Below are 27,484 nucleotides of genomic sequence, written 5' to 3'. Positions count from 1 at the left end.
AGTTAAGTAGAAACCTGAGTAGGCTGGAGCATTGCCTGATCGGAAGCTGGTGCCCTAGCAATGCAATAGGGGAAGATCTGGAATACTTGGGTTGGGAAATGGCAAAGACCTGGGGTTTGAAAGGCAAGATGGGGATGGCGAGCCTGGGAATAGGACGAGTTTTGCTGGAATTTGAGTTCGCGGAAGAAGCGAGATGGGTTCTCCTCTCTAGTAACAAGGCGGTGGGAGGAGCTCAAATGGAATTGGAGCGTTGGAATCCAAGATCGGGTTGTTTGGAGGAAGGTGAGGTAAGAAAGGAAGTGTGCGTGAGGATTTTAGGGCTCCCAATTTCGTTATGGGTCCCGTCGGTGCTGAGAAGGGTGGGAGACGCGTGCGATGGGTTCTTAGATGTCGACCCACAGACGGAGAGCATGGAGGAGTTGCAGTGGGCCAAGATTTTGGTCAGATCGGACGGCGAGAATTTCCCTGGCATGCTGGAGATAGGGGTTGACGAGATGACATATACCCTAACCCTATGGTGGGAGGCGGTGCCGTCGTTAAGGCTGGAAGAGGGGAGGAAACAGGGTCTGTGGAGTAGTCCAAGAAGGGAGGTTGGAGGTGACGAAGATACAAGCACCGGTCCGCGAGTGAAGGAGTTGGCGTGCGCGGGGTTCAAGGCGTTGCGTCAGTCAGAGGACGGGACGAGTCGTCTGTCGCAGGATGTGGGCTCCGCTGTGAAGGGCTCACAGGCGCAAGTGGGCTTGCTGCAGGGGTCCGATTCGAAGACTGGGCCCTTAGTTCCAGGCCGGGAGATGAATTGGGCTTATGGGCCTTTTTTGTCTCCAGTTAGTGAAGTCTCTAAGGGGGATCAGCTTGGGCCGCGGCAATGACTATGGACTGGGCCATATTCATAAGGGGAAAGGCATCTTAGCCCAGACCCATCTATTGGATAATGGGCTCCTTTTAAAAACTCTTCCCTCTGGCTCCAACGGTCATATTAAAGATGGCAATCTGGAGAGAGATTTCGTCAGATGCAGAGAAGAAGAAATGGGGAGAAGGCAGCAACCGGACCCAAACCATCAGAGGGCAGAAAGGATGCTAGAGGAAGAAGCTGCGAGGTATGGTTTAGAGGTAAATCTGGGGGGTATCAGGGCACAAGGGTCTTCCTCTTCTAATCTCTTTTGTTTCGGTCGGACTCCGGAGAGGGAGTGTTACGACCATTCTGGGGTGCAAAGGGAGGGAATTCTGATTGGAAGTGGGTCACGAAGACCAAGTGTAGAAGAATATACAGGGAGAAGGGATGGCTGTTGGGACTTGGTTGAGGTCAACAGTGTCGATCCTATGGGTAGAAATTCGGGGTGGACTGCAGACCAAACGGTTTTCCAAGAGGGTAGGAAGGAAGATCAGCTCAATTGGGAGGAAAGCAGCCTGGTTAAATTCAGTCATTTTCTGGGTTTCTCAACGGAAGGTCTGGAGAAGGAAATCCCGAATTTTTTGGGCAAAATCAGGAAAAGGAGGGAGAAGATAGTAGACAAAGGTCTGTTGGAGACTTCAAGGTTCGAAAGGGAGCTTAAGAGGTTGGAGTGCTCTGTTAATTATGAAGGGGATTCTAGGAAGAAAGGCCCTCTCCAGGGCAGAGGGAACCAAAGTACAGTTGCCCAATGAATTTAAGAATTTTGAGTTGGAATGTGAGGGGTGTGAATGATAGATCCAAGAGGAAAGTAATCAAGTCAGTTATCAGAAAAAAAAAAAAAAAAAAGGTGGATCTGTTCTGTATTCAAGAAACAAAGATGCAAGTTATGTCTGAAGAGGTGGTGAGGAGTCTAGGACCGGGGAGATTTCTTGATTGGAAGGTTTTGAATGATATGGGGACGGCAGGGGGTGTCTTGATTTGTTGGGACAAAAGATCGTTGGAGATGTTGGGGGTGGAAGAGGGCCAATTCTCCATCTCCTGTAGATTCAGGAACGTGGGAGATGGAGCAATCTAGGTGTTCACAGGGGTCTATGGTCCTTTCTCCAGAGATGATAGGGAGTGCTTGTGGGAGGAGTTCGGGGCAATTAGAGGACTGTGGGAGGAGCCATGGTGTTTCGGAGGTGATTTCAATTCAATTCTGTACCAAGTTGAAAGAAGTAGAAATGGGAGGATCACTTCAGCTATGAGGAGGTTTGCCCAGATCATAGATGATTTAGGGCTAGTTGATATTCCTTTACAAGGGGGATCCTTTACTTGGAGTGGGGGGCTTAATAATCAATCGTGGGCCAAGCTGGATAGATTTCTTATGACCCCCAGTTGGTTAGACCGATACAGTAGGGTTAATCAAAGAAGATTGGCCCGTCCAACGTCCGATCACTTCCCGGTTCTGCTTGAGGGTGGTGGGCTAAGGAGAGGCCCCTCCCCTTTCAAATTTGAAAACATGTGGCTCAAAGCTGAGGGGTTTAAAGATCTGATAGAGGGGTGGTGGCAAGGGATAGTGGTTAGAGGCAGGCCGAGCTACAGGTTAGCGGTGAAGATGAGGGGATTGAAACAAAATTTAAAGATTTGGAACAAGGAGGTTTTTGGAAGGTTGGAGAAAAACAAAGCTGAAGCTCTTCAGCAAGTGGAGCGTTGGGATTCAGTGGAAGAAGAGAGAAATTTAACAGAGGAGGAATCAGGCCACAAAAAAACAGCTAAGGAGAATTATGCTAAGTGGGTGTCGATGGAAGAAGCGCATTGGAGACAGCTATCTAGGGAATTATGGCTTAGGGAAGGGGATAGGAATACGGGGTATTTCCACCGCATGGCCAATGCCCGTAGGAGAACCAATGCCCTGGATAAAATTAAGATAAATGGGGTGAGGCTTACAGAGGAACAAGAAGTGAGGGATGGAATTGCAAATGCATACCAGCAGCTCCTCTCGGAAAGCTCTGGTTGGAAGGTGGATATAGGGGGCCTTTTGCTGAAGCAGATCAGCCCTGCAGAAGCGGAAGCCCTTGTGCTTCCTTTTTCTGAGGTTGAGATCTATGCAGCATTAATGGGGATGAATGGGGACAAAGCCCCGGGTCCGGATGGATTCACAATAGCCTTTTGGCAAAGATGTTGGGAGATTGTCAAGGAGGACGTCTTGGATATGTTCAAGGAGTTCCATGAACAGAACTCCTTCATTAAGAGTCTAAATCATACCTTTTTGGTCTTGTTACCGAAGAAAGGGGGGGTGGAGGACTTGGGTGACTATAGGCCAATCAGTTTGCTTGGGGGTTTGTATAAATTATTGGCTAAGGTGCTAGCCAATAGGCTTAAAAAAGTTATAGGAAAGGTGATTTCTCCTGATCAGAATGCTTTCATCAAAGGGAGACAGATTCTTGATGGCTCCCTAATCGCAAATGAGGTAATAGACTCTTGGCAAAAAAGGGGAGAGAAAGGTCTAATCTGTAAATTGGATATAGAGAAGGCGTATGATAGCATCAATTGGCAATTTTTGCTAAAGGTCATGCAAAAGATGGGCTTCGGGTCAAAATAGATAGAATGGATGTGGAGCTGTATCTCCACTGCCAAATATTCAGTGTTGGTGAATGGGGTTCCAGCTGGGTTCTTCTCAAGTTCAAAAGGGCTAAGGCAAGGGGACCCTTTCTCCCTATTTATTTGTCATGGGAATGGAAGTTCTAAGTGTGATAATCATGAGGGCCGTTGAAGGGGGTTTCATCTATGGCTGTAGGATATGGAAAGGTAGAGGGCAGGTCATCAATATCTCTCATCTCCTGTTTGCGGATGATACAATAGTATTTTGCGAGGCAAAAAAAGAGTCCTTGTTGTATTTGAGTTGGATCCTCTTCTGGTTTGAAGCCGCATCTGGCTTAAAGATTAATCTGGACAAAAGTGTGGTCATTCCGGTAGGGGAGGTGGAAGGGGTGCTTGAAATGGCTGCTGAAATTGGGTGTAGGGTGGGACAGGTGCCTACTGTTTACTTGGGGCTGCCCCTTGGGGCGCCTAATAGGGTCTCCTCCATTTGGGATGGGGTGGAGGAGAAAATGAGGAGGCTGGCCCTTTGGAAAAGCCAATTTATGTCCAAAGGAGGGAGAATTACTCTTATAAAGAGCACGCTGGCCAGCATTCCCTTGTATCAAATGTCATTATTCCGTATGCCTAAACCAGTGGCAAGAAGGCTTGAAAAGCTTTAAAGAAACTTTTTGTGGGGAGGCGCCAATGGGGGGAACAAGGCTCACCTAGTCAAATGGGAGGTGGTGTGCGCGGATAAAGAAAAGGGAGGGTTGGGGTTAAGGAAGCTTGATTGGTTGAACAAAGCTCTTCTAGGCAAATGGATTTGGAGATTTGCGCGTGCTAAGGAGGAGCTTTGGAAAAAAGTGCTTGAGGCTAAGTATGGGCAAGAGGAGTTTGGGTGGAGGACAAGAAAGGCAAATGGGGTGTTTGGAGTTGGGGTTTGGAAGGAGATCTTGAAGGAGTCCGATTGGTGTTGGGAAAATATGGTGTTCAAAGTGGGAAAAGGCAATAAAATAAGGTTTTGGTTAGATCCTTGGTGTGGAAACAATGTGCTGTCCCAAGGATTCCCGAACCTCTTTTCCATGGCTGCCCAAAGGAACGTCACAGTGGAGGATTATTGGGATCAGAATCTGGGTCAAGGAGGGTGGAATTTAAGGCTATTAAGAGACTTCAATGATTGGGAGTTGGGGTTGGCGGGCAATCTCTTAGTTGAGTTGAGGAATCATAGAGTAACTTTGGAGGAAGACTCGGTTCTTTGGAAGGAAGGAGCGGACGGGCTGTTTAAAGTCAAGAAAGCGTATAGGGTGTTGGATAATGCTGAAGGTGCGGACTTCCCTCATAGCAATGTTTGGGTGGACAAAGTTCCAACCAAAATTGCTTTTTTTGCTTGGGAAGCTACTTGGGGAAAGGTTCTTATGTTGGATAGGCTACAGAGAAGAGGGTGGCAATTCCCTAACCGGTGTTTCTTGTGTGGATGTGAAGAGGAAACAATCAATCATATCTTAATTCATTGTACAGTGGCAAAAGGATTGTGGGATATCATTCTTGCGTTGTGTGGTGTACAGTGGGTCTTTCCAAATTTTGTAAAGGAGGTTCTTAGTAGTTGGAAAGGCTCTTTTGTGGGGAGAAAAAGGAAAAAAGTGTGGAAATCCATCCCGCTTTTCATTTTTTGGACAATATGGAAGGAGAGGAATAGGCTAGCTTTTAAGGGGGGAGTGTTAGCTTTTCAGAAGTTAAAAATTTCGTTTGTGTATAACTTTTGGGGTTGGGCTAAAGTGTACATTGATATGGAGTCGAATTCCCTAATAGGTTTCTTGGAGTGGTTAGCCTCCAATTAGGGGTTGGGTTGTTTTGTTTTTTGTTTGAGGGGTTTGTAGCCTCGTATACTACCTGTATGCTTTGCGGCTTCTAAGCCTTCTTTAATACATTTGCTTGCTTATCAAAAAAAAAAGAACTAGACTGACAATTGAGACAGAAATTTCAGCCTTGGTGGGAAACTTGAGGGAATTTTCTCATATTGAGGAATAGAAACCTTCTTGTTGAAGGGGATTCTTCGGTAGGTGTTTCCTGGGTCATCTTCAGGAGAAGTGATCCTTGGCATTATGCTCTGGTTGAGAGAGTTCTTGGATCTTTCTAAAAGAAGGGATGCTTCTTTTAGTTGGAACCTTAGATTGGATGTCAGGAGACAAATCAGCTTCTAAATAGCAATGATGCACCAGTTTCTCAATGTCACATGTGCCTATATTTTTAAGCAAGCTCATCCATTCAGTTTCAGAGGCAGTGTGCTTTAACTGCCCCTTATCATAAATCATACTATCTATAAGTTCTGGCACTAAGGCTTGGCATCCTAACCACAAGTGTCTTAAAAAACTATCTTCCTGATGTCATTTTTCCTACTTCTAAAGATTGGGGAATCACTCCTCTTGCTAAACATGTCTTGCTAATTCAGGGGCTAGGCCTGTTGAATCCTTTGTAGGGGAAGTCCATTATTTGGTTATACTTCTGTATTTAGTATTGCTCGATGATGTTATACATCCCTTTTTATTCTTCCACATAGAGGTTGTCCCATCCTTTCATTATATTGCATTTCCTAGTGTTGATAAAATCATTCTATTGCAAGTTGCATAGATCAGCACCCCTTTATTCATACATCAAATTGTGGAACTTTCTTGTTTATAGAAACAAGAACAACTACAATGAAAGAACTTTCAACCAAGAGAAATAACATAAGTGGCAATGAAAGAAAAAGCACAAATGAGGCCTCCAACACCTACCACCCAGCTAAAAGAACTCAAAGGAAACCCCCCCAAAAGGCTGACAGGGAAAAGAAATCTCCTACATGCACAATGGAGGACAAGGTTCTCCTCTTAAAAAAAAGGCATCAGCCTTTGTGTGACTAATCTTGTCTCACATAAAAAGGAGCACATCATGTCTTCCAATAAATCTATGATTTGGCACATAATAGTTCTACCTTGGAGGCTCTTTTACCTCAAAAGTCCCATACAACAATCACAGAGTCCCCCTCAACCATGAGGTTACCAATCCTCAAGAAGCAGCCTCTTGAAGGCCTTCTAGCACTGTTCAGAGCCCATGTGACTAGCAAAACACTAACTAGCTCAGCCCCAGTTTCCCAACCAGCAACCACCAAATTTGAACTTGAGGCATCTAGCAAAGAGGGGATCCCACTAAGAACTTACAGCTTTCCACTAATTAGATAAGGAAATCAGCCTCCAAACCTAATAGGTTATGCTGATAAGAGTATCAAAAAACTCATTGGCGGCAGAAATCCAATGGGGTGTATAGCAATAAATACTATCGCACATCTAGGTAACTGACCTGTTCTCTCCTAAAAAATCCTGGTATTTGTCTTAGACTGTATGAGGCATGAGACCTAGGAATCATAAACAACAACATAATATGATGAAAAAGGTTAGTCCCCTAACCAAGAATCCTCAAATCTAATAGTCAGCATATATTCAGGACAACTGTGATTTACAGTTGTGTATATTCTATACAACTGTGATTCACAGCTGTTATTATTCTATGTAGTTGACTATCCTAAAATAGTCTTGTGTACCTTGTATAAATACCCTTGAGATATATAAAAATAATTATTTAGCAATTTATCAAGTTGGTATTAGCGCGAAAGCAAAGAATTTCCGTTGCTACCTAGCTGACACTTCCATTCTTTTTCACCCTCTTCGTTACCATATCATGTCTGCAAAAACTAATATGAGTATTTCTGATAGAAAAAAGCCATCCATGGTGACCATTCATGAGATTGCCTCTCCAACAATTTCTATTAAGTTGGATGGTGCTAATTATCGTGTTTGGTCTCAAATTTTGGAGATGCATATTTTTGGCAAAAAGAAAAAGGGATGTATCATAGCAATTGAGGCTGCACCCACAGAGGATGACCCAAACTATGATGAATGGGAGGTCTAAGACGCTCTAGTCAAGTCTTGACTCATCAATTCTATGATCGATCAAAGGAGGTCACACTTTGTGCAGTGTGGAACAGCTAAGGAGGTTTGGGATATAGTCAAGAGGAATTATCTTAATGTCTTTGATTCTTCTCAAGTATATGAACTGATGAAGAAATCTTTTCAATAACACCAAGGTGGACGCCTCTTGCAGGATGCTACAATGAGTTAAACTCAATATTCATGGAGTTCGATTATTGAAGACCTAATGATTTAACGTATGTAGCTGATATTGAGAAACAAAGGAAGTATAATGTTGAAGATTGGGTTTATATATTTCTTGCAGGTCTTGATCACAATTTGGATCAAGTTAAGGGTCGTGTTTTGGCCACCTCTCCTTTACCAAGTCTAAATGAAGCCTATTCACTAGTTTGTTGTGAAGCACAAAGGCAGGTCACCATGGGAACAAAAGATCACTCTGAGGCTTCCATTATGGTTGTCCATAAGAATAACACACAGTCAACACCTTTTACTCCTACCAACTCTTCTCACTACTCAACTCATTGCAATAGCACCAATCATACAATAGATGTTTGTTGGAAGAAGCAAGGTTATCCAAATTGGTACAAATTTAAACAAGCTGAAAGGAAGAACAAGAAATCACCTCAGGTTGCTCTTACCAATGCTACTCCAACTCAAGTTTCTCGATTATTTTTTTAATAATGTAATTCTAGTTTGGCCTTTATTTCTACTACCTCTAACACTTGGGTTGTTGATTCAGGGGTCACTAATTCTATGACTAATCATTCTTCCCTACATGACTCTCTAATTCTTTCACTTATTAAGTCTATTCAGGTTGCTAATAGAACTCCTATGTCGATTTCAAGAGCCGGAAATGTCTCACTTTCCCTCACACTCTCCATGTCTTTTGTCTTACTTGTGTCAAGTCTCTCTAATAGTCTTTTTTCTATTAGCAAGATTACCAAACATCTTAGTTGTTTTGTAACCTTCCATTCTACTCATTGTGTGTTTCGGGACAATCTTACGAAGATGATGATTGACATTGGTAAGGGGAGGGGAGGTCTTTACTACTTGGAGGGGGCAAGGGTGTGACAATTTGAATCTAACCGTGTTTTTTAAGTAGTAAGAGAGATGTCTGATAGAAAAAAATTATTTTATGGCATTGTCGATTAGGTCACCCATCTTTCTCTTAGTTGGAACGTTTATTTCCCCAATTGTTTCAAAATATTTCAGTTTCTAGTTGAAGGTGTGAACAATGCATATATGATAAAAATCATCTTGTACCTTTCAAAATAAATTCTCAATAAAAGTCTATTCTTTTTACTTGAGTTGTTACAGATGTTTAGAGTTCTTTTTCCACTCTTTCTATTTCAGGTCATAAATACTTTGTTTTTCATTGATGATTGTACTAGGGTGAGCTAGGTATATTTTCTTAAGTCTAAGAATGATTTTTTACATGTTATTCCTCAATTTTCCAGAATGATTGCCACACAATTTAATACTTAGGTTAAGGTCTTTCCCTCTAACAATGGTCATGAGTTTGTGAATCAGTCTCTTGTTGATTTATTCAAGAAAATGAAATCCTCCACCAAACAATGTGTACATGCATATCACAATAGAACAACATAGCGAAGTGTAAAAACCACCACATTCTAGAGGTGGCCTAGGCTTTAAGCTTTACTATGTGTGTTCCAAAATGTTTTTCGGTTGAGGTTGTCATGACTATTGTCTTTCTCATCAACCAAATGTCTACTCGTGTCATTGATTATCAAATTCTTTTGTGAATGTTATCACAATTTCACTCTATTCCTTCTTCTTTGAATCTTTGTCCTAAAGTTTTTGGTTGTGTATGTTATGCTCATATACACTCTCATCAAAGGGATAAGCTTGATCCTTGTGCTCTTAAATGTGTCTTTCTTGGTTACTTTAATTCCCAAAAAGGCAATAAATGCTTTCATACTCCTACAAGCAAATACTATATTTCCATGGATGCTCAATTTTGCGAAGGAGTCTTATTTTTTAGGACTGTGTCTTTAGGTCCTCTTAAGGGATGGGGTGTTTAGTAGTAAGGAAGAGGAAAGGTTATGGTCAAAAGAGAAGTGATTATGGATTTTAGGTCAAGGGGAAGATACAACTTATTTGGGTAAGAGGGAGTCTTTAGATACTCCCAACCCTATACCAGTTAGGTTTGAATATGAGGACAGAAGGGATGAAAGACCAACCAAATTATATTCCAATAAGGTTATACAAGGAAGAACAGAGATGTTACTGTCATACCCCCTCTAGGCTCCAATACTCCTTGTAGAAGAAAAAAGATAGAAGGAAAGAAAGGTATAAAATTATTTTCCTTAATCTTTTGCCTGTATAGAGACTTACATATATATACAAAAAATCCTAGCACCTAAATAAAGAACTTTCCTAACTCAATTACAACAAATCTCTTTGATCACGGGATTACCTAACTCTCTCCATAAAATCACGACTTTCCTAATTTTATTCTTCCACACTCCCCCTCAAGCTTGTGAATAGATGTTTTCTATTCTCATCTTAGATACACTTGCTTGAAACTTTGTAGTATTTAAACCTTTTGTGAGTATATCTACAAATTGGCGGTCATTAGATATATAAGGAGTACAGATCAACCCACTATCTAGTTTCTCTTTAATAAAATATTTGTCCATCTTTATGAGCTTTGTTCGATCATGTTACAACTGGCATTTGGTGTATAGATTAAAAGGCCTTGGACAACAATGAGAGGAGCTTTGACAGGGTTTAAGGAGATGTGAATTTTCGTTTTCTTATGAGGACTAAATCATGTTGTATAGATTCCTTGTATAGGGAGGAGTTTAAACATTTTTATAAAGGTTTTGTAATTATTGGGAGGATTCTTTATCCTTCTCATGTACTTTTTATTCATAAGTAATACATTTGTGGTTTCTGATTAAAAAATAAATAAATAAATAATCTTTAGTGAATATGTATGATATCAACCACAACTCACATGGATGACAATATTTTACTATGGAAATTCCCATCTAAACTAGTTCATTGAGTCAAGTTGAGTTCTCACATCCAATCAAGCACTTAATCGATATGGAGCAAGAGCATTATCAAGCATATTTGCATTAAGAGCTTCAAATTTTGGTTGGTTAAATTTGTGACATGAGATTGATGGTTTAGGTGGATAAAAATCACATGAAAAGGTTACTTGTGTTTGTTTTTAAATAGAGTTTATAACTCAAAAGAAGGGCAATTGACTATTTTTTACATAGGCCAATCAATCCACCTATGGAGCACAACAATTGGCCACAAGTAACTTCATTATTTTTTCTTTTCTAAAAAATCTCGTCATTGATCAATCCCCCTTGCTAGCCCATGGATCTACCATATGTAATCTTCCTCTATTTTATTTAAAATTTAGCCTACCAATGTTGATCTAAGGTCAAATTTTTAGTTTCTTAAGTTAAAAATTCTCTTTCTAAACATAACTTAGGATTTTTTAACTTCTCTATAAACAGCCATCATACCCTAATGTTGAGAGGAAAGGGTCATAGTTTCTTAAGCTTGTTTTGCTCTCAATTTTTAAAAGGTTTTCTACCATTTGTTGGGCTTGAAAACCCTTCTACCCATTCCCTCACAACTCTCGATAAATCCTTTTATGTGTCCACCTTTCTGAGAAAGGTTGAAGTCCTCAAAGGTAGTTTAAGGAGGCTAACCAATCGCTTGCCTTGGTTAGAATCAAGATTCAACTTCCTAAAGAAGTGAGGTGGATTCATAATAGCAGTTATATATGAAGATCCAAAGTGTAAAAGCAAGAACAAGCCCTAGTGATGCCCTATTTAGAAATTGTTTTCTAAAACACGTTTGGCAAACCTTTGACAGAAAACAGTTATATTTTAGAATTTGATCTAAAAATAGATTTTTAAGACAAATTTGAGATGTTTTCCGATGTATTTTATAGAGTGTTCTGAGCAACAATTCAAAATACAGAAAATGCTTTAGAACTTTTGCATTATATATAAATATTCAATACCTTCATGAAGAATAAAGTGAAAAAAATCACATTTAAGTTTCTAAACAAAATTTTGTTCCTTAAAACAATTGAAATTACTTTTAAAAACTATTTTTTTGAGTATTGTTTTCGAATACATTGCCAATAGATCTTATAACTTTAATTATTGCCCCAAGAAATCCTTCCCAAAGTAATAGGTAAAGACCCTAAAATCTAACAAAATGAATGAAGTGTCAACCCAAGACTTGGGTGGCGCAAAGAGGGGGATTGGGAATTAGGAATCTAACTCCCCTCTATGTTGAATTTCCTTCTCTTTTTTATGGTTAGCTTTGCTTTATTTGTTAGTGTGAACCATCTTTGTATGAGGGGTGTGTTTTGGTTTTTTTCTGTGTACATACCCCGTAACCCCCTGCACCCACCCCCCCCCCCCCCCCCCCTCCCTTTATAACTTTAATTATTGCCCAAGAAATCCTTCCCAAAGTAATAGGTAAAGACCCTAAAATCTAACAAAATGAATGAAGTGTCAACCCAAGACTTGGGTGGCGCAAAGAGGGGGATTGGGAATTAGGAATCTAACTCCCCTCTATGTTGAATTTCCTTGACTCTTTTTTATGATTAGCTTTGCTTTATTTGTTAGTGTGAACCATCTTTGTATGAGGTGTGTTTTGGTTTTTTCTGTGTACATAGCCTGCACCACCCCCCCCCCCCCCCCCCCCCCTCTTCCCTTTTTAATGCATATTCTTGTTGTCTATCAAAAAAAGGGAATCTTGTTGTTCTTAACATGACATTTTTGGGTAAGTGAGGTTAGAGATTCGCTTCAAAAAGGGACTCTTTGTGAAGGCGTGTGATTGTTGGGAAGCTTCGGGAGAGAGGTGGAGGTTAGACTTCAAGGATGCTTAGTGTCACGGACTTAGGCTTCTCCTAAGCTCATGTGCGGCACTTAGACAACTCAACCCGCTTGATGTTGCTAAGTTAGCCTTCCCCACATACTTAGCTAGCTAGGCTAATTTAGACACACGACTTGGAAGCTAAGAGAACCGAAGCCAACACTTCAAGGAAAGGAAGCTTTATTGCTTAAATGATGCTTTACAATGCTTTTGGAAGCTTACTTGCTTGGTTAGGAAGTGATTTGGGTGGTGTCTTAGCCAAATGAGGCTCTCACCTATTTATAGGCACTAGTGGAGCTCTCTAGCTATACAAAGAGTATTTATAAATATTTACAGGAGACCTCTAGAACTCTCTAGATAGCTCCATACTCTTCCCTTGTCTTCCACCTGTGTAAAGATGTGTGAACATCTCAAGGCTTCTCCAAAACCTTCCACACTCCTCCACTAGTGTAGATGACTCTAAGGTTCCAAAAGCTTCCTACTCACCTCTATAAGCTCAGGAGATGGTCATTTGACTCAGTCGTAACACTCTCCCCCACCCATGTCGTCGACGTCCTCATCGTTGCCTCGGCTTGAAATCTCTCGATTTGTTTCCAAAACTTTTCCAAGGCGTCTACATGTTCCCAGCTTGCCTGCCCCTCAAGTAGTCCTTTCCATTGGACTAGATACTCTATCACAGGAGGGACCCCTTGTCTCCTAGTGACCCATTCAACCAGGATATTCTCCACCTCCTTCTCCCGTGAGGTCGCAGATGGATGCTGACACCTACCCTTTCAATGCTTGGAGCATCGCTTCCTTTTGCCCAATGACTTCACCTTTCCCTTAGTGACCTTGTGCATGTGTGGGTGAGCTACCTCAACTCACTCCCCTTTTGCCTCCTTTACTTGCATTGTTGATAATAAGGAGGTCTTAAGCGTGCTAGGCATTGGGTTGACTTGGAAGGCACTGGGTTGTTGCATTGAGCCCACATGTGCCTCAAACCTTTTGTTCCTTCTCCTCGATCATCGCATTGAATGCCTTCCTTTTTTCACAATCTGGCGCCCAATGTGGACCACACACAAGAAGCACTTGATCTTAGGCATAAACTCCTCCGTTTCCGCTTACCCTTTCCTTCCCGGACGTTAGGCATCCTGCCCAATCTCATTCTAGTAGCATTGTGGTCCCTCGAAACCTCGTCTCCCCCACCCTTGGCATGGCTATCCTCCGAACACTCAACCTTAGAGGAGTCTCCCCTCTTGTAATTTGTTAAAGACTCTGCTACTGCCATAACAGTGGCCAAGTCTTGAACACCTCGGCTCCTTAATTCCTACTCAACCCATCTTTGCAGGTTATCCATAAAGTTGAATAGCTAATCCTCCCCGGTCATGTTTGGAATCTCAAGCATGAGCGAAGAGAACTCCTTGATATGGTTGCGAATCAAGTCTATGTGTTTAAGATGCCTCATGTTTTTCCTAGCCAAGTAAGCCACGTCCTTGGGTTAGAACTACCTCTTGATCTCCCTCTTAAAGTCCTCCCACATGCCTATGGTGAAAATGCCTTTCTCTATATCGGCAAACATCTGAGACCACCATAGAGTAGTTGTGTCAGTAAGGTAAAAGGTCACAGTCCTTACCTTAATCGCCTAATCAATCAGTGCGATAGCCTTGAAGTACCGCTCTATGTGCAATAAGAAGTTATCCAACTCCTTGGAATCCCGTCTGCCACTAAACCTTCGGCACCTCTACACTAGATGCCTCCCGTGTGGCCATGACCCATGCTGACACAGCAGCCTTATATATGGCCAACTCTTGCCTAGCCTCCTAGTCCCGAGACTCCATTCGGGTAGCCAATGGCTCCAACCTTGACTCCATGCTAGCAAGCATGCTTAAGACCTTCTCCTAGAAGGACACAAACTCCTCATACGACATTGACTGAACTTGAAAGACTAGCATCCCCTCATGAAGGTCTTGGATCTATTCCTTAAGATCCTCTATGCCCTTCTTCATGCCTTGCTCGATCAAGTCCATCCCCTCTTAAGTGTCAACCATGGCTAGCTCCACCTTGGCTAACCTTGCCTCCATGTTGGCAAAGGCGTCAAAAGACTTATCCTTCCTTCCCCTACCACATACAATTGGCTCAGTCTCCCTCCCACAGGTTTGCTCACTAGTCTCCTCAATATTGGAGCCCGACATGTTTCCTTCACTATGCCCGCTTCGTAGTCACGCTCTAATACCAACTATCACGAACTTAGGCTTCTCATATGCTCACATGCAAGACTTAGACAACTCAACCCGCTTGATATTGTTCAGTTAACCTTCCCCACATACTTAGCTAGCTAGGTTAAGCACATGACTTGGAAGCTAAGAGAACCGAAGGCAACACTTAAAGGAAAGGAAGCTTTATTGCTCAAATGATGCTTTACAATGCTTTTAAAAGCTCACATGCTTGGTAAGAAAGTGATTTGGGCGATGCATTGGCCAAATGAGGCTCTCACCCATTTATAGGCACTAGTGGAACTCTCTGGAACCCACAAAGGTTCCCCACTATCCTAGAGTTCTCTAGAATTCCCTATACAAAGACTATTTACAAGTATTTACAAGAGACCTATGGAACTCTCTATATGGCTCCATACTCTTCCCTTGTCTTCCACCTTAGTGTAGAGATGTGTGGACATCTCTAGGTCTCTCCCAAACCTTCCACATTTCTCCTCTAGTGTAGATGACTTCAAGGTTCCAAAAGCTTCCTGCTCACCTATATGAGCTCAAGAGAGGATCATTTGAGCAAGTTGTGACATTAGGGAAGGTTATGGTGTATGCTTTTGGAAAGCCATCAAGAAAAATTGAGAGGTTTTTAAAAGTAGAGTTGGCTTCATTATTGGAAATGAGAGGAGAACCAAGTTTTGGTTGGACAAATAGTGTGGCAACACCTTGCTAAAGTCTTCCCCACCTTATTTGCCATCACTTATTCAAAGGATGCGTGGGTTGTAGATATGTGTGAGGACAAAGGGGAGCTAGGTCATTGGAGTCCTATTTCTCAAGAAAATTCCATGATTGGGAAATTAGAAATGGCAGAAGCTTTTTGCAGAGAATTCAAAAGCATTCGATTAGGCATGAGATGGAGGATAGAATGACTTGGTCAGCCTCAAGGAATGAAAAGTTTTCCGTTAAAGCATTCTACTCTTTCTTAACTCCATGGGGTGTAGAGGCTTTTCCAATTAAAGTGGGTTCCAATGAGATTCGCTTTTTTGCATTGGAAGCACCTTAAGGAAGAATTCCAACTTTATACCACTTGAAAAGAAAGGGGGTTCCTTTAGTAAATAGAAGTTTTTGGTGTAAAAGGAAGGAGGAGCCCATCAACCACTTGCTTCTACATTGTGTTACAGTTGGTTATCTGTGGCAGTTGATTTTCTCATTATATATGTTGCAGTAGGTGATGCATTATTTGATTATATTGACGTTGCTAAGCTGGAGTGGGGTACAACCGTACAAGTTAGAAAAAAACGGAAGAAAGCTTGGCTAGCTGCCCCTTTGTCCCATTTTTGCGTCAATTGGCATAAAAGAAATCAGAGGGCTTTTGAAGATGTGGAAACTTTAGATCAAGCGCTTAAATTTGCACTTTTGCTTTCCTTATTGGACCATGTTAGGATTCATTTAGAAAGAATTCCTATGTCTTTGATCGATTTTTGTAAATTGGTTAGGAGCCAAGTAGTTGTAGGGAGGTGGTTTTGTTCTTTGCCCTTCTTTTTCTTTGTCTTTTCCGCTTGGCTCCCTTTGTATACTCCCACAGTACATTGGCGAGCTTCGGCCTATCTTCTATCTATAATATTTTTTGTGTGCTTATCAAAAAAGAAGGGTTGTGCAAAGTACGTCCAAGAAGCTCATGTAAAACAGGTATGACCAAAGCCCTGTAGGTCTTAAGAAGGGCCCCTAGAGGAATGTTATAATCATAAATTAAAGAGGCCAGGAAGCCTTTATCAAAGGCTCCACAACAGAAGACCATGAACAACCAAAGCCCTCAAGTGAGTAGTGTCCCTCTAGGATAAAGAAATGACAAGCAAAATAAAAAAATAAAAAACAAAAAATAAATTGAAGGGGGGAGGGGGGGTGGTGTGGGGGAAAGGAATTTGAACCAAAATGAATGACCCTAAGATGACAAGAATTTAAGGTTTTTTTATAGGCTTTTTTAACATTAATGAACTGAAGTTATTGAACATGTGGCAACAAAGACACAGCAAGCTCTAGATATTTGGAACAGTATCTATATTCATAAAAAATGGGATGCAAAGTGAATACATATGCCTGAAAAGAATTTAAGTTTAACAATATTCTAAGTTTATAATAATAATAATAAAAAGAACATATTAATGAAACAAGAAAACATGATCTTACATTAGCATGGTGTTCCAAGAGAACTTTCACAGCATCATGTTGCCCATGCCCAGCAGCCCAAATCAAAGGTGTTCCAGCATCACTTTGCGAATCAATATCAACACCTTTTGAAAGTAAAAACCTAAGTAGTTCAATGTCCCCTGCAAGCAAGTACGAATCGTATTGAAGGTGGGATTTAAAATGGGGAAAAAGATGAAAAAAAAAAAAAGAAAAAAAAAGGGTCAATACAAAAGGTCAATGCTAGATTTGACATGATAGGGCCCATTGATAGACGAAGGTAAAACAATGCCAAAAAAACAAGTGAAAACAACAAAAAACAATCCTCAAAACCCGTTTTAGGAACAATAGATAACCAAATGTGTTTTTTTATTTTTGTTCTCAAAAAGGAAAAATTGTTCTTGAGAACAATTTCCAAACATAGTCTTAAATTTTATAGAAATTACTTATAATAAGAGTTTCTAATAAAGAAGACTTTTAGATCCTAAAAAATGACTCAAATTGAAACTTTAGAAAAATAGGTTTTTTAAGAAACCGAAACTTGTGTTAAAGAGAAAAACAAAATAAACATATATAACATGAACTACAAGTACTATCAGTCCTAGTATTATGATAGGCTTTATTGTTTGGCTGTGCTCAAAGTAGGTGGAGGGAGATTATTTTTTGTTTTCTCTCCTTTTGTTTGCCTGATGGTGCTATTTGCTTCCATCATATGTGCTTTGTGCTCTATTTCAAGCGTTGTTAGTATATTCTCATTCACCCATCCAAAAAAAAGGTCAGTCCCAAGCCTTTGGATTTAGGCCAAGTGCTGTCTGGCCATACTTGAGCTAGCATAACGCAAAAAACTTTAATGGTTGCCCCAACCCTTTTTTTTTTTTTAATGAGCCCCAACCCATGACAACCCTAGATAATCATGAACCCTACTAATAATTAGTGCTGAAAGTCCATCTCCAATGGAGCCACAGAGAAGCTCTTTAAATTCCATAAGGTACACTCCAAAAGACTCCTAGGTTCTCAAGCCGTGTGTATATGCCTTTGGTTCCATGTTGATTTAAAATTATGTTAAAATCCCCCCAAAAATTTAAAATAAATAAATGGACATTTTCTACATATTACAAAACAGAGATTTAAATATACAAATAAACGTCTGCAGGTGTACTGTAAATAGGTGAACCATCAGCTTATCATTTCCCATGTATTCACCTCATACAAAAGACACCAAAACTATGTAAACAAGCGACATTGGTTTATAAGAGTGGCATATTAATTTTTCAAATTTCAAAATAGGATTCACAAAGCAGTTTTGATATACTCAAGTCATAGAAACATTCCTTAAGAGGGAGAAGACGGAAACTCCATTACGCTAAAAATAAATAAATAAATGAGGTTCATATGTGTGTGCATGCATGTGCATGTGCGTGTGTGTGTGTGTGTGTGTGGAGAGGAAGAGAGAGAGAGAGAGAGAGAGAGTTGATTCTTTATCCAGATATGGAGGAGAGATAATGTTGACACATAAATATGCGGCAAATGTTTTAAAGAAGAAGACCAAGAAGAAAAACCACACCAATTCCAGCAGAATGATGCAGAGCTGTTGCCCCTAAATCACTGGGTATAGCAGGATCAGCACCATGGTCAAGAAGGTATTTGGCAGTGACAGTATGTCCTTGCCGAGCAGCATGAAGTAGAGGGGTCTCACCTGTAAAGCAATAATAAATTCCAAAAGATAGGTACACTAAGACTATAGAGCTCTGGTGGCACAAGTAATTTTATATCTTTGCATTCCATTAGATGATGCCATTGTATATGTAGACCATATAAACAACAAAAAAATAGTTTTTAAATAATACAAAGAACATATCAGATTTCAATTAATACAAAGATGGTGCTAATCCTTCAAAAGAGTCGAACCAACCATGCTCTTCAATAAAACAAACCAAATGACCAAATCCAAAAAAATATTCAGTTGCATAATAGTTTTATATATATATATATATAGGTAAATAAGGTGTATTATAAAAAATAAAAATAAAAAGGCATACACGATGTATACAAAGAAGCCACAATACCCAAGAGGAGGCACGAAAACACAAAAACCAAAAAACGAGTCCTACCTAGAGCCTAACCAATCCACAAATCCTAACATCCACAAAGTGTTGTCCCCAATATACAATTTAACCCAATCCCAAAAAAGATTCAAAAAAGAATTTTTAATTGTTTGATCTATATTTTCACAACCATCAAAGGCTCTCCTATTGCTTTCCCTCCATAAGGTCTAGAACACACATAATGGAGAAATCTTCCAAGCCTTTTTTCTTTTTTTTCCCAACAAAGGCACCACCCCAGCTTAAAGAAATCCCCTAACTAAAAAGTACATAACCCGCTATACACCAAACAAAGCAAAAACCAACTGCCACACAATGCGCACTTTCTTACAATCAAGGAGAATATAATCGTTCGATTCCTCATCCTCCTTGCACATGTAACATTTGTTAGGGATCCTCCAACCCCTCCTTTGAAGTTGATTCAAAGTCAAAATCTTAGCCCATGTAGCCTCCCAAGCAAAAAAACTCTCACTGGGGCCTAAGAATTCCAAACTATATCATCACGAGGGAAAGACTCCACTCTCCTACAATCCAAAGAGGAGTAGAAAGACTTGACTAAGAAGGTGCCATTCCTTGACCCTAGCCACACCATCAAAGTCCACCCTGTTGGAATAGTCATACAATCTCCTAAAAAATACGTCCACTTCCTCAAGCTCCCAGTTATGTAACTATCTAGTGAACCTAGGGTACCAGCTACCACCATCCTAGACATCAACCACCCAAGCATCTTTTTTTTGTAATAGGTAAAAGAAGTATTGTATTAAAAAAGGTATACACGATTTATAAAAATACAAAAACTAATAGGGGCGAGAACGCACAAAAAACGAACGCACTCTAACCTCACCACTCCACAAAATCTATCACAGAAGTAACACTATCCCCCATGTACACTCCAACTCAATCCCAAAAAATATACAAAAAAGAACTTTTATTCTATAGCATTTTCAAAAGATGCTTAGGTCAACCACCCAAGCATCTTTTGAGGATGCTATAGAATAAAGCGTTAGAAACGAATCCCTCAAACAAGTGTCCCCACACCACTTATCTATCCAGAACTTCACCCTGTTGTCTACTCCAATTCTAAACCCTGTTCTTTCCTTGAAGACCTCCCATCCACCTCTGATAGTCTTTCACACACCTACACCATGCCCCTCCCTCACTTCTTTAGTACACCACCCCTCTTCTTCTTGCCCATACTTCCCTACAATAACCCATTTCCAAAGAGCATTCCTTTCACTCACAAATCTCCAAGATCATTTTCCCAACAACGCCTTATTTAAGATGGATAATTTTTTTATGCCCAAACCCTTTTTTAGTTTTTCCATCCAGCAAGCAAACCAATTCACCAAATGTGGTTTATGGGTCAAAGCCCCCCCTCCTCGAAGAAAATCCCTTTGCATCTTTTCCAAACTCTTTGCTACCCTCCTAGGGATAGCAAAGATAGACATGAAATTTTTTTTTTGATAAGTAAAGAGAAGTATATTAAAATGAAAGAGGAAACACCAAACTAGTGTCCTCTAGGTATACAAAGAGTATACAAAAGCAGCCCCTCGACTCTAAACCAAGGAAGCGAGCCGAAACCCCTACCTATAACAAAAGCCTAGCCACTCAAAAAAGCTAACCAGAGACCGTGGGCTCAAAACTATAAACATCCTCACCCATGACCACAGATTACATACAAAAGAATGTTTCAACCTTTAGATTGACAACACCTCATTCCCAAAAGCCAACGAATTTCTTTCCTTCCAAACTGACCAAAATGTACATAAGGGGGCCATTTGCCACGCCTTTTTACGGATTTTCCCCACAAACGCTCCATGCCACCCCAGGAGAGTTTTCTTAACTGTACCAAAGAGAACCCACTCCACACCAAAGAGAGAAAAAAGAAGATTCCACAATGTCCTCGTCATAACACAATGGAGTAAAAGATGATCCACCGTTTCTGCTTCAGCAAGACAAAGAAAACACCTATTTGCCAAAGAATAACCCCTCCTCTGAAGTTGGTCTAGAGTTAAGATTTTGCCCCAGGATGCTTCCCACGCGAAAAAAGCTACCTTTGGCGGCACACTCGATCTCCAAATACCAACATAAGGGAACATAGTTGAACCACCAGGCTCCAAAATAGAGTAAAGCGACTTGACTGAGAAAACACCACTTTTAGATGCTGTCCAAACCATCTTATCCTCGTTCTCCCTTTGCACCCTAAAAGCTTGGATTTTAAGCATAAACTGTTCCATCATCTCAATTTCCCAATCATTAAGCGCCCTTGAGAACAAAGGGGTCCAACCATCCCCTACACCATCTGGGTTCCACACTTCCGATACCCACACGTCTTTAGCCTGAGAAATGGCAAAAAGAGAGGGGAAGGATTCGTAGAGAGACTCATCTCCACACCACTTATCCTTCCAGAATCTCACTCTCCGACCATTGCCCACACGGAAGGCTAAACTGCTATACATACCCAACCACTCCTTTCTAATAGCTTTCCAAAGCCCTACACCATGCCTCCCTCTTTCAGCCCGAGTACACCAACCCCCCTCCTCTACACCATATTTGTGACTGATCACTTTCTTCCACAATACCTCTCTTTCAATGGCAAAACGCCAATTCCACTTACCCAAGAGAGCTTTATTCATCAACGCTAAGTTTCTTACCCCCAAACCACCTTTCTTCCTTTCCAAGCAAATCAGATTCCACCTAACCAGATGAGGCCTTTGATCAAGAGCACCTCCCCCCCACAGGAAGTCCCTCTAAATCTTCTCCAACCACATCCTTACTTTTCTGGGCAAAAGGAAAAGAGACATGAAGTAAACCGCCAAACTGGAAAGAGTGCTCCGAATAAGGGTGAGTCTTCCCCCCTTGGAAATATACTGTCTCTTCCACAATGTGCTCTTTATCAAAGTTTGTCTTCCCCCTTTGAGAAATACTGTCTCTTCCACAAGGCAAGCCTTTTTTGAAAGTTTTATTCCCCTCCTTCCCAAACCTTATAGCACTTGTAAGACACTCCCAAAGGTAGGCCTAAATAGGTGGTAGGCAAAGTGCCCACCTTGTAACCTAAAATCCCTGCAAGCTTCTCCAAGTTGGAGACATCTCCAATAAGTATCAACTCACTTTTCTCCAAATTGATCATTAGCCCTAATAGTGCTTCAAACCACATAAAGATCCAACTCAATTACTCCAAGTTCTTCTTGCTAGCATCACAAAAAATAAGTATGTCATTTGCAAATAACAAGTGGGAGACCTCCAACCCCCAATCATCCTTACCAAGAAGCCATCAATAAAGGCCCCTTCTATTGCCCTTAACAAAACGCGAGAGAGTGTTTCCATTCCCAAAATGAAGAGATAAGGGGGCAAAGTGTAATGCCCCAAACCCAATTTAGGGGTAAAATCGTAATTCATAAATTATTAATTAATTAAAGTAATTTAATAAGGGTAAAAAGGTCTTTTTGTATTTAAAACCCCTAGATATAAATTAAATTTTTCATATCTTCTCTATTCAGAAAACCCTTTTACACAAAGATCAGAGAGCATGGGGCTAAAGATTTGGCGGTTTAGGGTTTGAAGATCAATTTTTTCCAATAGGATTTTTAATCCTTAAATTAATATTTTATATTCGTTAATTAGTTTTAAACACTTTAGATATTCATTGGAATATCTCAATTTTGATTAGAGTTCGTTTAATTAATTTATAGGTCAAAAAATTTAAAATTTATGAACATAGTTTGATTTATTAATGGAGATTGACAAATTTTGATTACTCAAATGAATAGATCTAGAAAAAAATAATAAATAAATAACATAAGAGTTGCATCATTTTCTAGAATGGTGAAGAAAAAAATAATAATAATAATAATGTAGATGTGTGTCATGTATCAGAGGGTTTAAAAACAAAAAAAAAAACTTCTCTTGGATCATTCTCATCTAAGGCCCAGGTGGTGGGCCTATCAAGGTTGGGCCCTTCTCTTGGATCTTCTAGCCCAATGAACAAAGAGCCTTTTAGGGAGAGACAACGATTAAAGGAGAAGCTTGAAGAAGCATTGGGTTCGCTAGGGCTCAGCGCTTCTTCTTTGGCTTTCGTGACAGAAAAAGAGGGTAGAGAAGATCTCGCGGTTGCGAAGCGAGATGGGGGGAGCTTTGGATTTGAGGCTAAGAGGCGAGAGCCCTTTCCAGCGATGGTGGCGAAGCCAACCCTTGACGATGGCTATGTGGGGGCCATGAGGTGCGAGGAGTGAAGTGTTGTAAGACGTGGGTCTCCACCAAAATCTCGGGTAGCGATCATGGACAAGGCTCTTGTGGCAGAGGCGAATAGACATGCTGGGATTTCTACCCTCCCATTTGTGGAACCTTTAAGCCCTGGATGCCAGCCCTTAATGATGTTGCTTCAAGATGGCCGTTTGTTGAAGCTCTCGGGAAATGCAGAGAAGAGTCCTTCTGGTAAGGAGTTGGTGGTGAGGGATAAGGAGATGGTTCTCCCTTGCGATCTAGGCTTCGAAAGTGCTGCGAAGGGGGAAGAAGTTGTTAGTTTGCCCAGTAACTTTGTCAAGTTCAGTAGCAGTTTGGGGATGCCAATCACGGGCTTAGAGAAGAAAATTAGTCTTCTTCTTATGAAACTGGATTCGAGAAAAGGGAAGGGGGTAAAGGGGTCAGGGAGAAAGAAGAATTCTTTTCCTTTTTCCCATTCTGAGAGGGAACTCCGAAAGCTAGAAAGTTCAGTCAACCACAATTACTCTCCATCCTTAACGGGAAAGGGGAAGGGTGCCAGAATTTAGGGAAGGGTTTGGACTTGGGCTCAGGAAGCTTTAGTGCCGAGTAGGAGTTTCTTTTTTGGGGTTGCAGTAGGGGTTTCTTTTTTCTCTTGCATCTCAGTTTCCTTTGTGGTTGATTGTTGTTAGGGTGGTGGGTTTTTCTTTTCTTTTCTCCGGCTTGTCAATCGACTCTAACTGTATACTCCATGTGTACCTTGTTGTGCCTTTTGGCAAATGCTTTTAATATGTTTTGCTTATTTACCTATCAAAAAAAAGAAAAAAAAAATGGTATGGAGTGGGGGTTTGGAAGGCAATCAGAAAGGGATGGGAGGCTTTCAAAGATAAAAGTAGTCTTTAAGTTGGCTCAGGGAACCGAGTGAAGTTCTGGAATGATAGGTGGTGCGGGGATTTTTCTTTAAGGGATTCCTTCCCAAACCTGTATTTTATAACCTCTTCTAAAGACGATTAGGTGGCTGATGTTTAGGATGGGGGTAGTTGGGGTTTGAGGTTTAGTAGACAGTTCAATGATTAGGAGTTAGAGAAAGTAGATGCCTTTTTTAGCAGGTTGCATGATCACTCCATCTCTTTGGGTACAAATGATGTTATGGTTTGGATGGAGACAAAAAACAATGTTTTTTCAATTAAGTCCTTTTACTCCTCCTTGGCAGGTAGGAGAGCAGAGTCTTTCCCTCATAACATAGTTTAGATATCTTTGGCTCCTGTAAAAGGTAGCTTTTTTGCTTGGGAAGCAACTTGGGCTAAGATATTGACTCAAAAAGAGGGGATGGATGAAGGATACCTAACAAATGCTATATGTGCAAAGCAAAAGAAGAAATGGATGAACATATTCTCTTGCACTATCTAAAAGTTGGCATATTGTGCTAGCTAATTTTTGCTCTTTTTAATGTACAATGGGTGATGCACTCTTCCGTGAGAGGGGTAATCTTGAACTAATACGGCTCCTTAGTTGGCAAAAAAAAAAAGAAAAAGGCTTGGAAAGTTGTTATGCCTCTTTTGGTCCATTTAGAGCCAGAGGTATAGGAGAGCCTTTGAGAATTATAAAAGTTTGGAGAAAGCAATTAAAAGTTCTTTTTTGTATCTATTTTGGGATTGAATTAGATTTTTCATGGGGGATTGGTATATATCATTGTTAGATTTTGTGGATTGGTTAGGTTCCCTATAGGGTGCAGTTGTTTTATGTGTATTCGCCCCTTATGGTTTTTGTTGTTTTGCATACATCGTGTATACTTTTTCAATACAATTTCCATTTACCTATAAAAAAAAAAAGGTTGTAAAACAATTAGAATTAGAGTCATAATAAGTTATTAAAATCCTAGTAGACTTTGGATTTCTTAAAGAAGCTTATAAATAAGGCTAATCAATGTAAATCAAATGAATGAATTGATTGATGTTAATAATATTATAATTTTTTTATTGCAAGAGTTGCAATCCTCAATAGTGAGACTCCATTGATTTTCTTCTAGGTGAGACTCCTAAAAGGCCTTAATGAGACTCTAAGGTTTCCATCTTCTAGTTGTCGTATCTTCTTTCTTTCAATTTTTTTTTTTTCTTTATCATAAACTTCATTCCTTGTTTCTCTCCTTACACCTTAAAAATAAAAACCATAACCCAACTATTTGAGTGTCAGCAACCATCCTAGGGTTGTCATACATCAAGATGTCAAAATGTCAGCGGTGACACCCCAACCTCTCTCCTTTCCTTTCCCTCTTCCTCCAATAAGTTTCATTGGAGAATGTAGGTGAACCAGATTAGGGTCTTCATTGAACCAATTGATAAGCATTCACTAGTCTTGAGACTTAGAAAGAGAGGCCTCCATGATCAACATTGGCAGCCTCATGATCAAAGGGACTCCTTGTAGTGATTCATCAAGTGTCTACAGTCTACAGGCTGCAGAGTCCCTTTACAAGATACGCTGATTGGAAGGCTTGGATCCTTGATTTGTTAAAAACACGGTTTCCTCTTGTATTAGAGGAAGAGGACGGTATAACAAAGAGGGGAGCCTCTACCTCAATTGAGTTTATCGTGGGCAACTTTTGGGTCGGGCTCATGTTTTATGTGGTGTAGATATTTGGTTCAGGGTTGCAGCTTATGCGGGTTAGGTTGGATTCATGGTTAACTTGAACCAAACTTGAATTAATAAACAATCAACTTGAGTCCAACCCAACTTGACCTCTAACCCCAGATACTCAAACCAAGTCTAACTCAAGTTCAACTCAACCTCATTTTTCTAATCTTGAATTGAATTTAGGTTGGTCGGATAAGACTCAAGTTGATCGGGTTATAGAATTCAAAACCACAATATTTTTTAAAAACTTTTTTTTCTAAATGTATCAAAATTTAAATATTAAATCAAGCAAGATTTCAAGATGATAACAAAAAAGTAAAAACAAATTTACATATCTTTCTAGAAAATTGGAAAATAATATGATATAATTATAATTTGATATTTTTCCTTCAAAATCTAAAATAAAATAAATAAAATGAAGATTATTATATAGAAAATATAAATTATAAATATTATAAAAATACTAAATTAGTGCTGGTTAGGCTCAAGTAGTCTAAAAATTAGACCGAACCCCAGCCTGAGTATTAAACATGATTCCCCAGAACCGCCCAAAGGTCGGGTTTGATCAGATCAATTCGCCCATGTTGAACCATTAGGTTTAACACAGCTGCCACCTTCTTGTAGGTTTCGCTTACTTTGAAGGACATATGATCCTTCCCTGTCCTCCATTTCTCTCTTTTTAATAATATTCGGTTTCATATAAAAGATGGAATAGCCAAAAATAAAATAAATAGGGAAATAATACCATCTTCATCTTTTGCATCGACATCAAGTTTCAATTCTTCCAACAAGTACTTGCAGACCTCAGTTCTGCCTTCTCTGGCCGCAAAGTGAAGAGCCCCTCGTTTGTTCGCATCCTTAACATCCGCCACAGTTCCAGCCAATCCCTTCCCATCATCAAGCTGCGCTGCCAACTCTATCAAACCAAAATTCAACCCAAAGTGTCAAATTTTCATAGAAAAACAACAAACTTATTGACATTTCAAAAAGAAAAAAAAAAAAAAAAACATACTCTTGAAGAGATCAAGATTGCCTGTGCAAGCTGCATTGAGAAATTGTTGAACTTTATTCCTCGTCGCAAGGGCAGCATAGGCATCAGGTGCCATTATTGGGTGAAAAGGAATGAAACCCTAAAACCCTTTTTGAAGATTAAAAAAAAAAAAAAACCTTAAAAGTGGCGGTGAAGCTGGGGTTCTAGTTGAGTTGATCAGTACTCAGCACTTTGATGAGGGAGGCTCGGAAGAGGAATCCGATCGATGACGCGCGGCCCGGATCCTTTTATCATTGGGTCCAATTGTCTAAAGGCTCTAAACCAGCCTTTCCGGGCCGGTCTTGGGCCCCGGGCCCCAGCGAGCTGGGAATTTAACTCTAATCCCAAGCTCCACTCGAGACATATACATGTCATTTATTTATATATATATTATTATTAAAAAATACTTTTTAAAATATGATAATTGAAAATTTATTTCTGAATCTAGGATATTTTTTTTAAAAGTTAATATAAAATTATTTTTTAAAAAGAGATAACTTCATTTTGAATTGTCTTTTAAAGAAATTAACTTTAAATTTTAAAATTTACATTAAAATTAATTTCTGAAAAGACATAACCATATTTCAAAAAACAACTTTAAGTTATTACTTCATAAAATATCATAAATTTGGAAGTGTTTTTTCCAATGTTTTCAAAATCGGACCGGTCATTGAAGTGGAAAAGTTATCAATTCACGGTTCATTGGTCGAATTGGTGGTCGAATCGCCATCGAACTGATGACATCATAAATATATAATTTATAAATTATTAAAATTTAAAGTAATTATAAAAATAAAAAATAATAATTTATATATTGTTTAAAATTAAAATTTTATTTAAAAATCAGAAAATTAGTTTCA

The 27,484-nt window shown here is 39.9% G+C and overlaps 1 protein-coding gene across 1 annotated transcript in view; it reads right to left on the bottom strand.

Moving 5' to 3' along the window:
• The window catches only part of LOC117930181 (ankyrin-1), a 49,623-nt gene extending 22,765 nt beyond the window's left edge, over positions 1–26,858 (bottom strand). The window contains exons 1-4 of the mRNA XM_034850676.1: positions 26,607–26,858; positions 26,340–26,510; positions 18,226–18,357; positions 16,665–16,804 (exon numbers count right to left, since the gene is read on the bottom strand). Of these exons, the coding sequence (XP_034706567.1) occupies positions 16,665–16,804; positions 18,226–18,357; positions 26,340–26,510; positions 26,607–26,700 (537 nt within the window). The 5' untranslated portion in view covers positions 26,701–26,858. The remainder of the gene's footprint in view (positions 1–16,664; positions 16,805–18,225; positions 18,358–26,339; positions 26,511–26,606) is intronic.
• Between the last annotated feature and the right edge of the window lie 626 nt (positions 26,859–27,484).

Source organism: Vitis riparia, chromosome 14 (genome assembly GCF_004353265.1).
Source record: "Vitis riparia cultivar Riparia Gloire de Montpellier isolate 1030 chromosome 14, EGFV_Vit.rip_1.0, whole genome shotgun sequence".
Lineage (NCBI taxonomy): Eukaryota > Viridiplantae > Streptophyta > Magnoliopsida > Vitales > Vitaceae > Vitis > Vitis riparia.
This window is presented reverse-complemented; position numbering and strand designations above follow the sequence as displayed.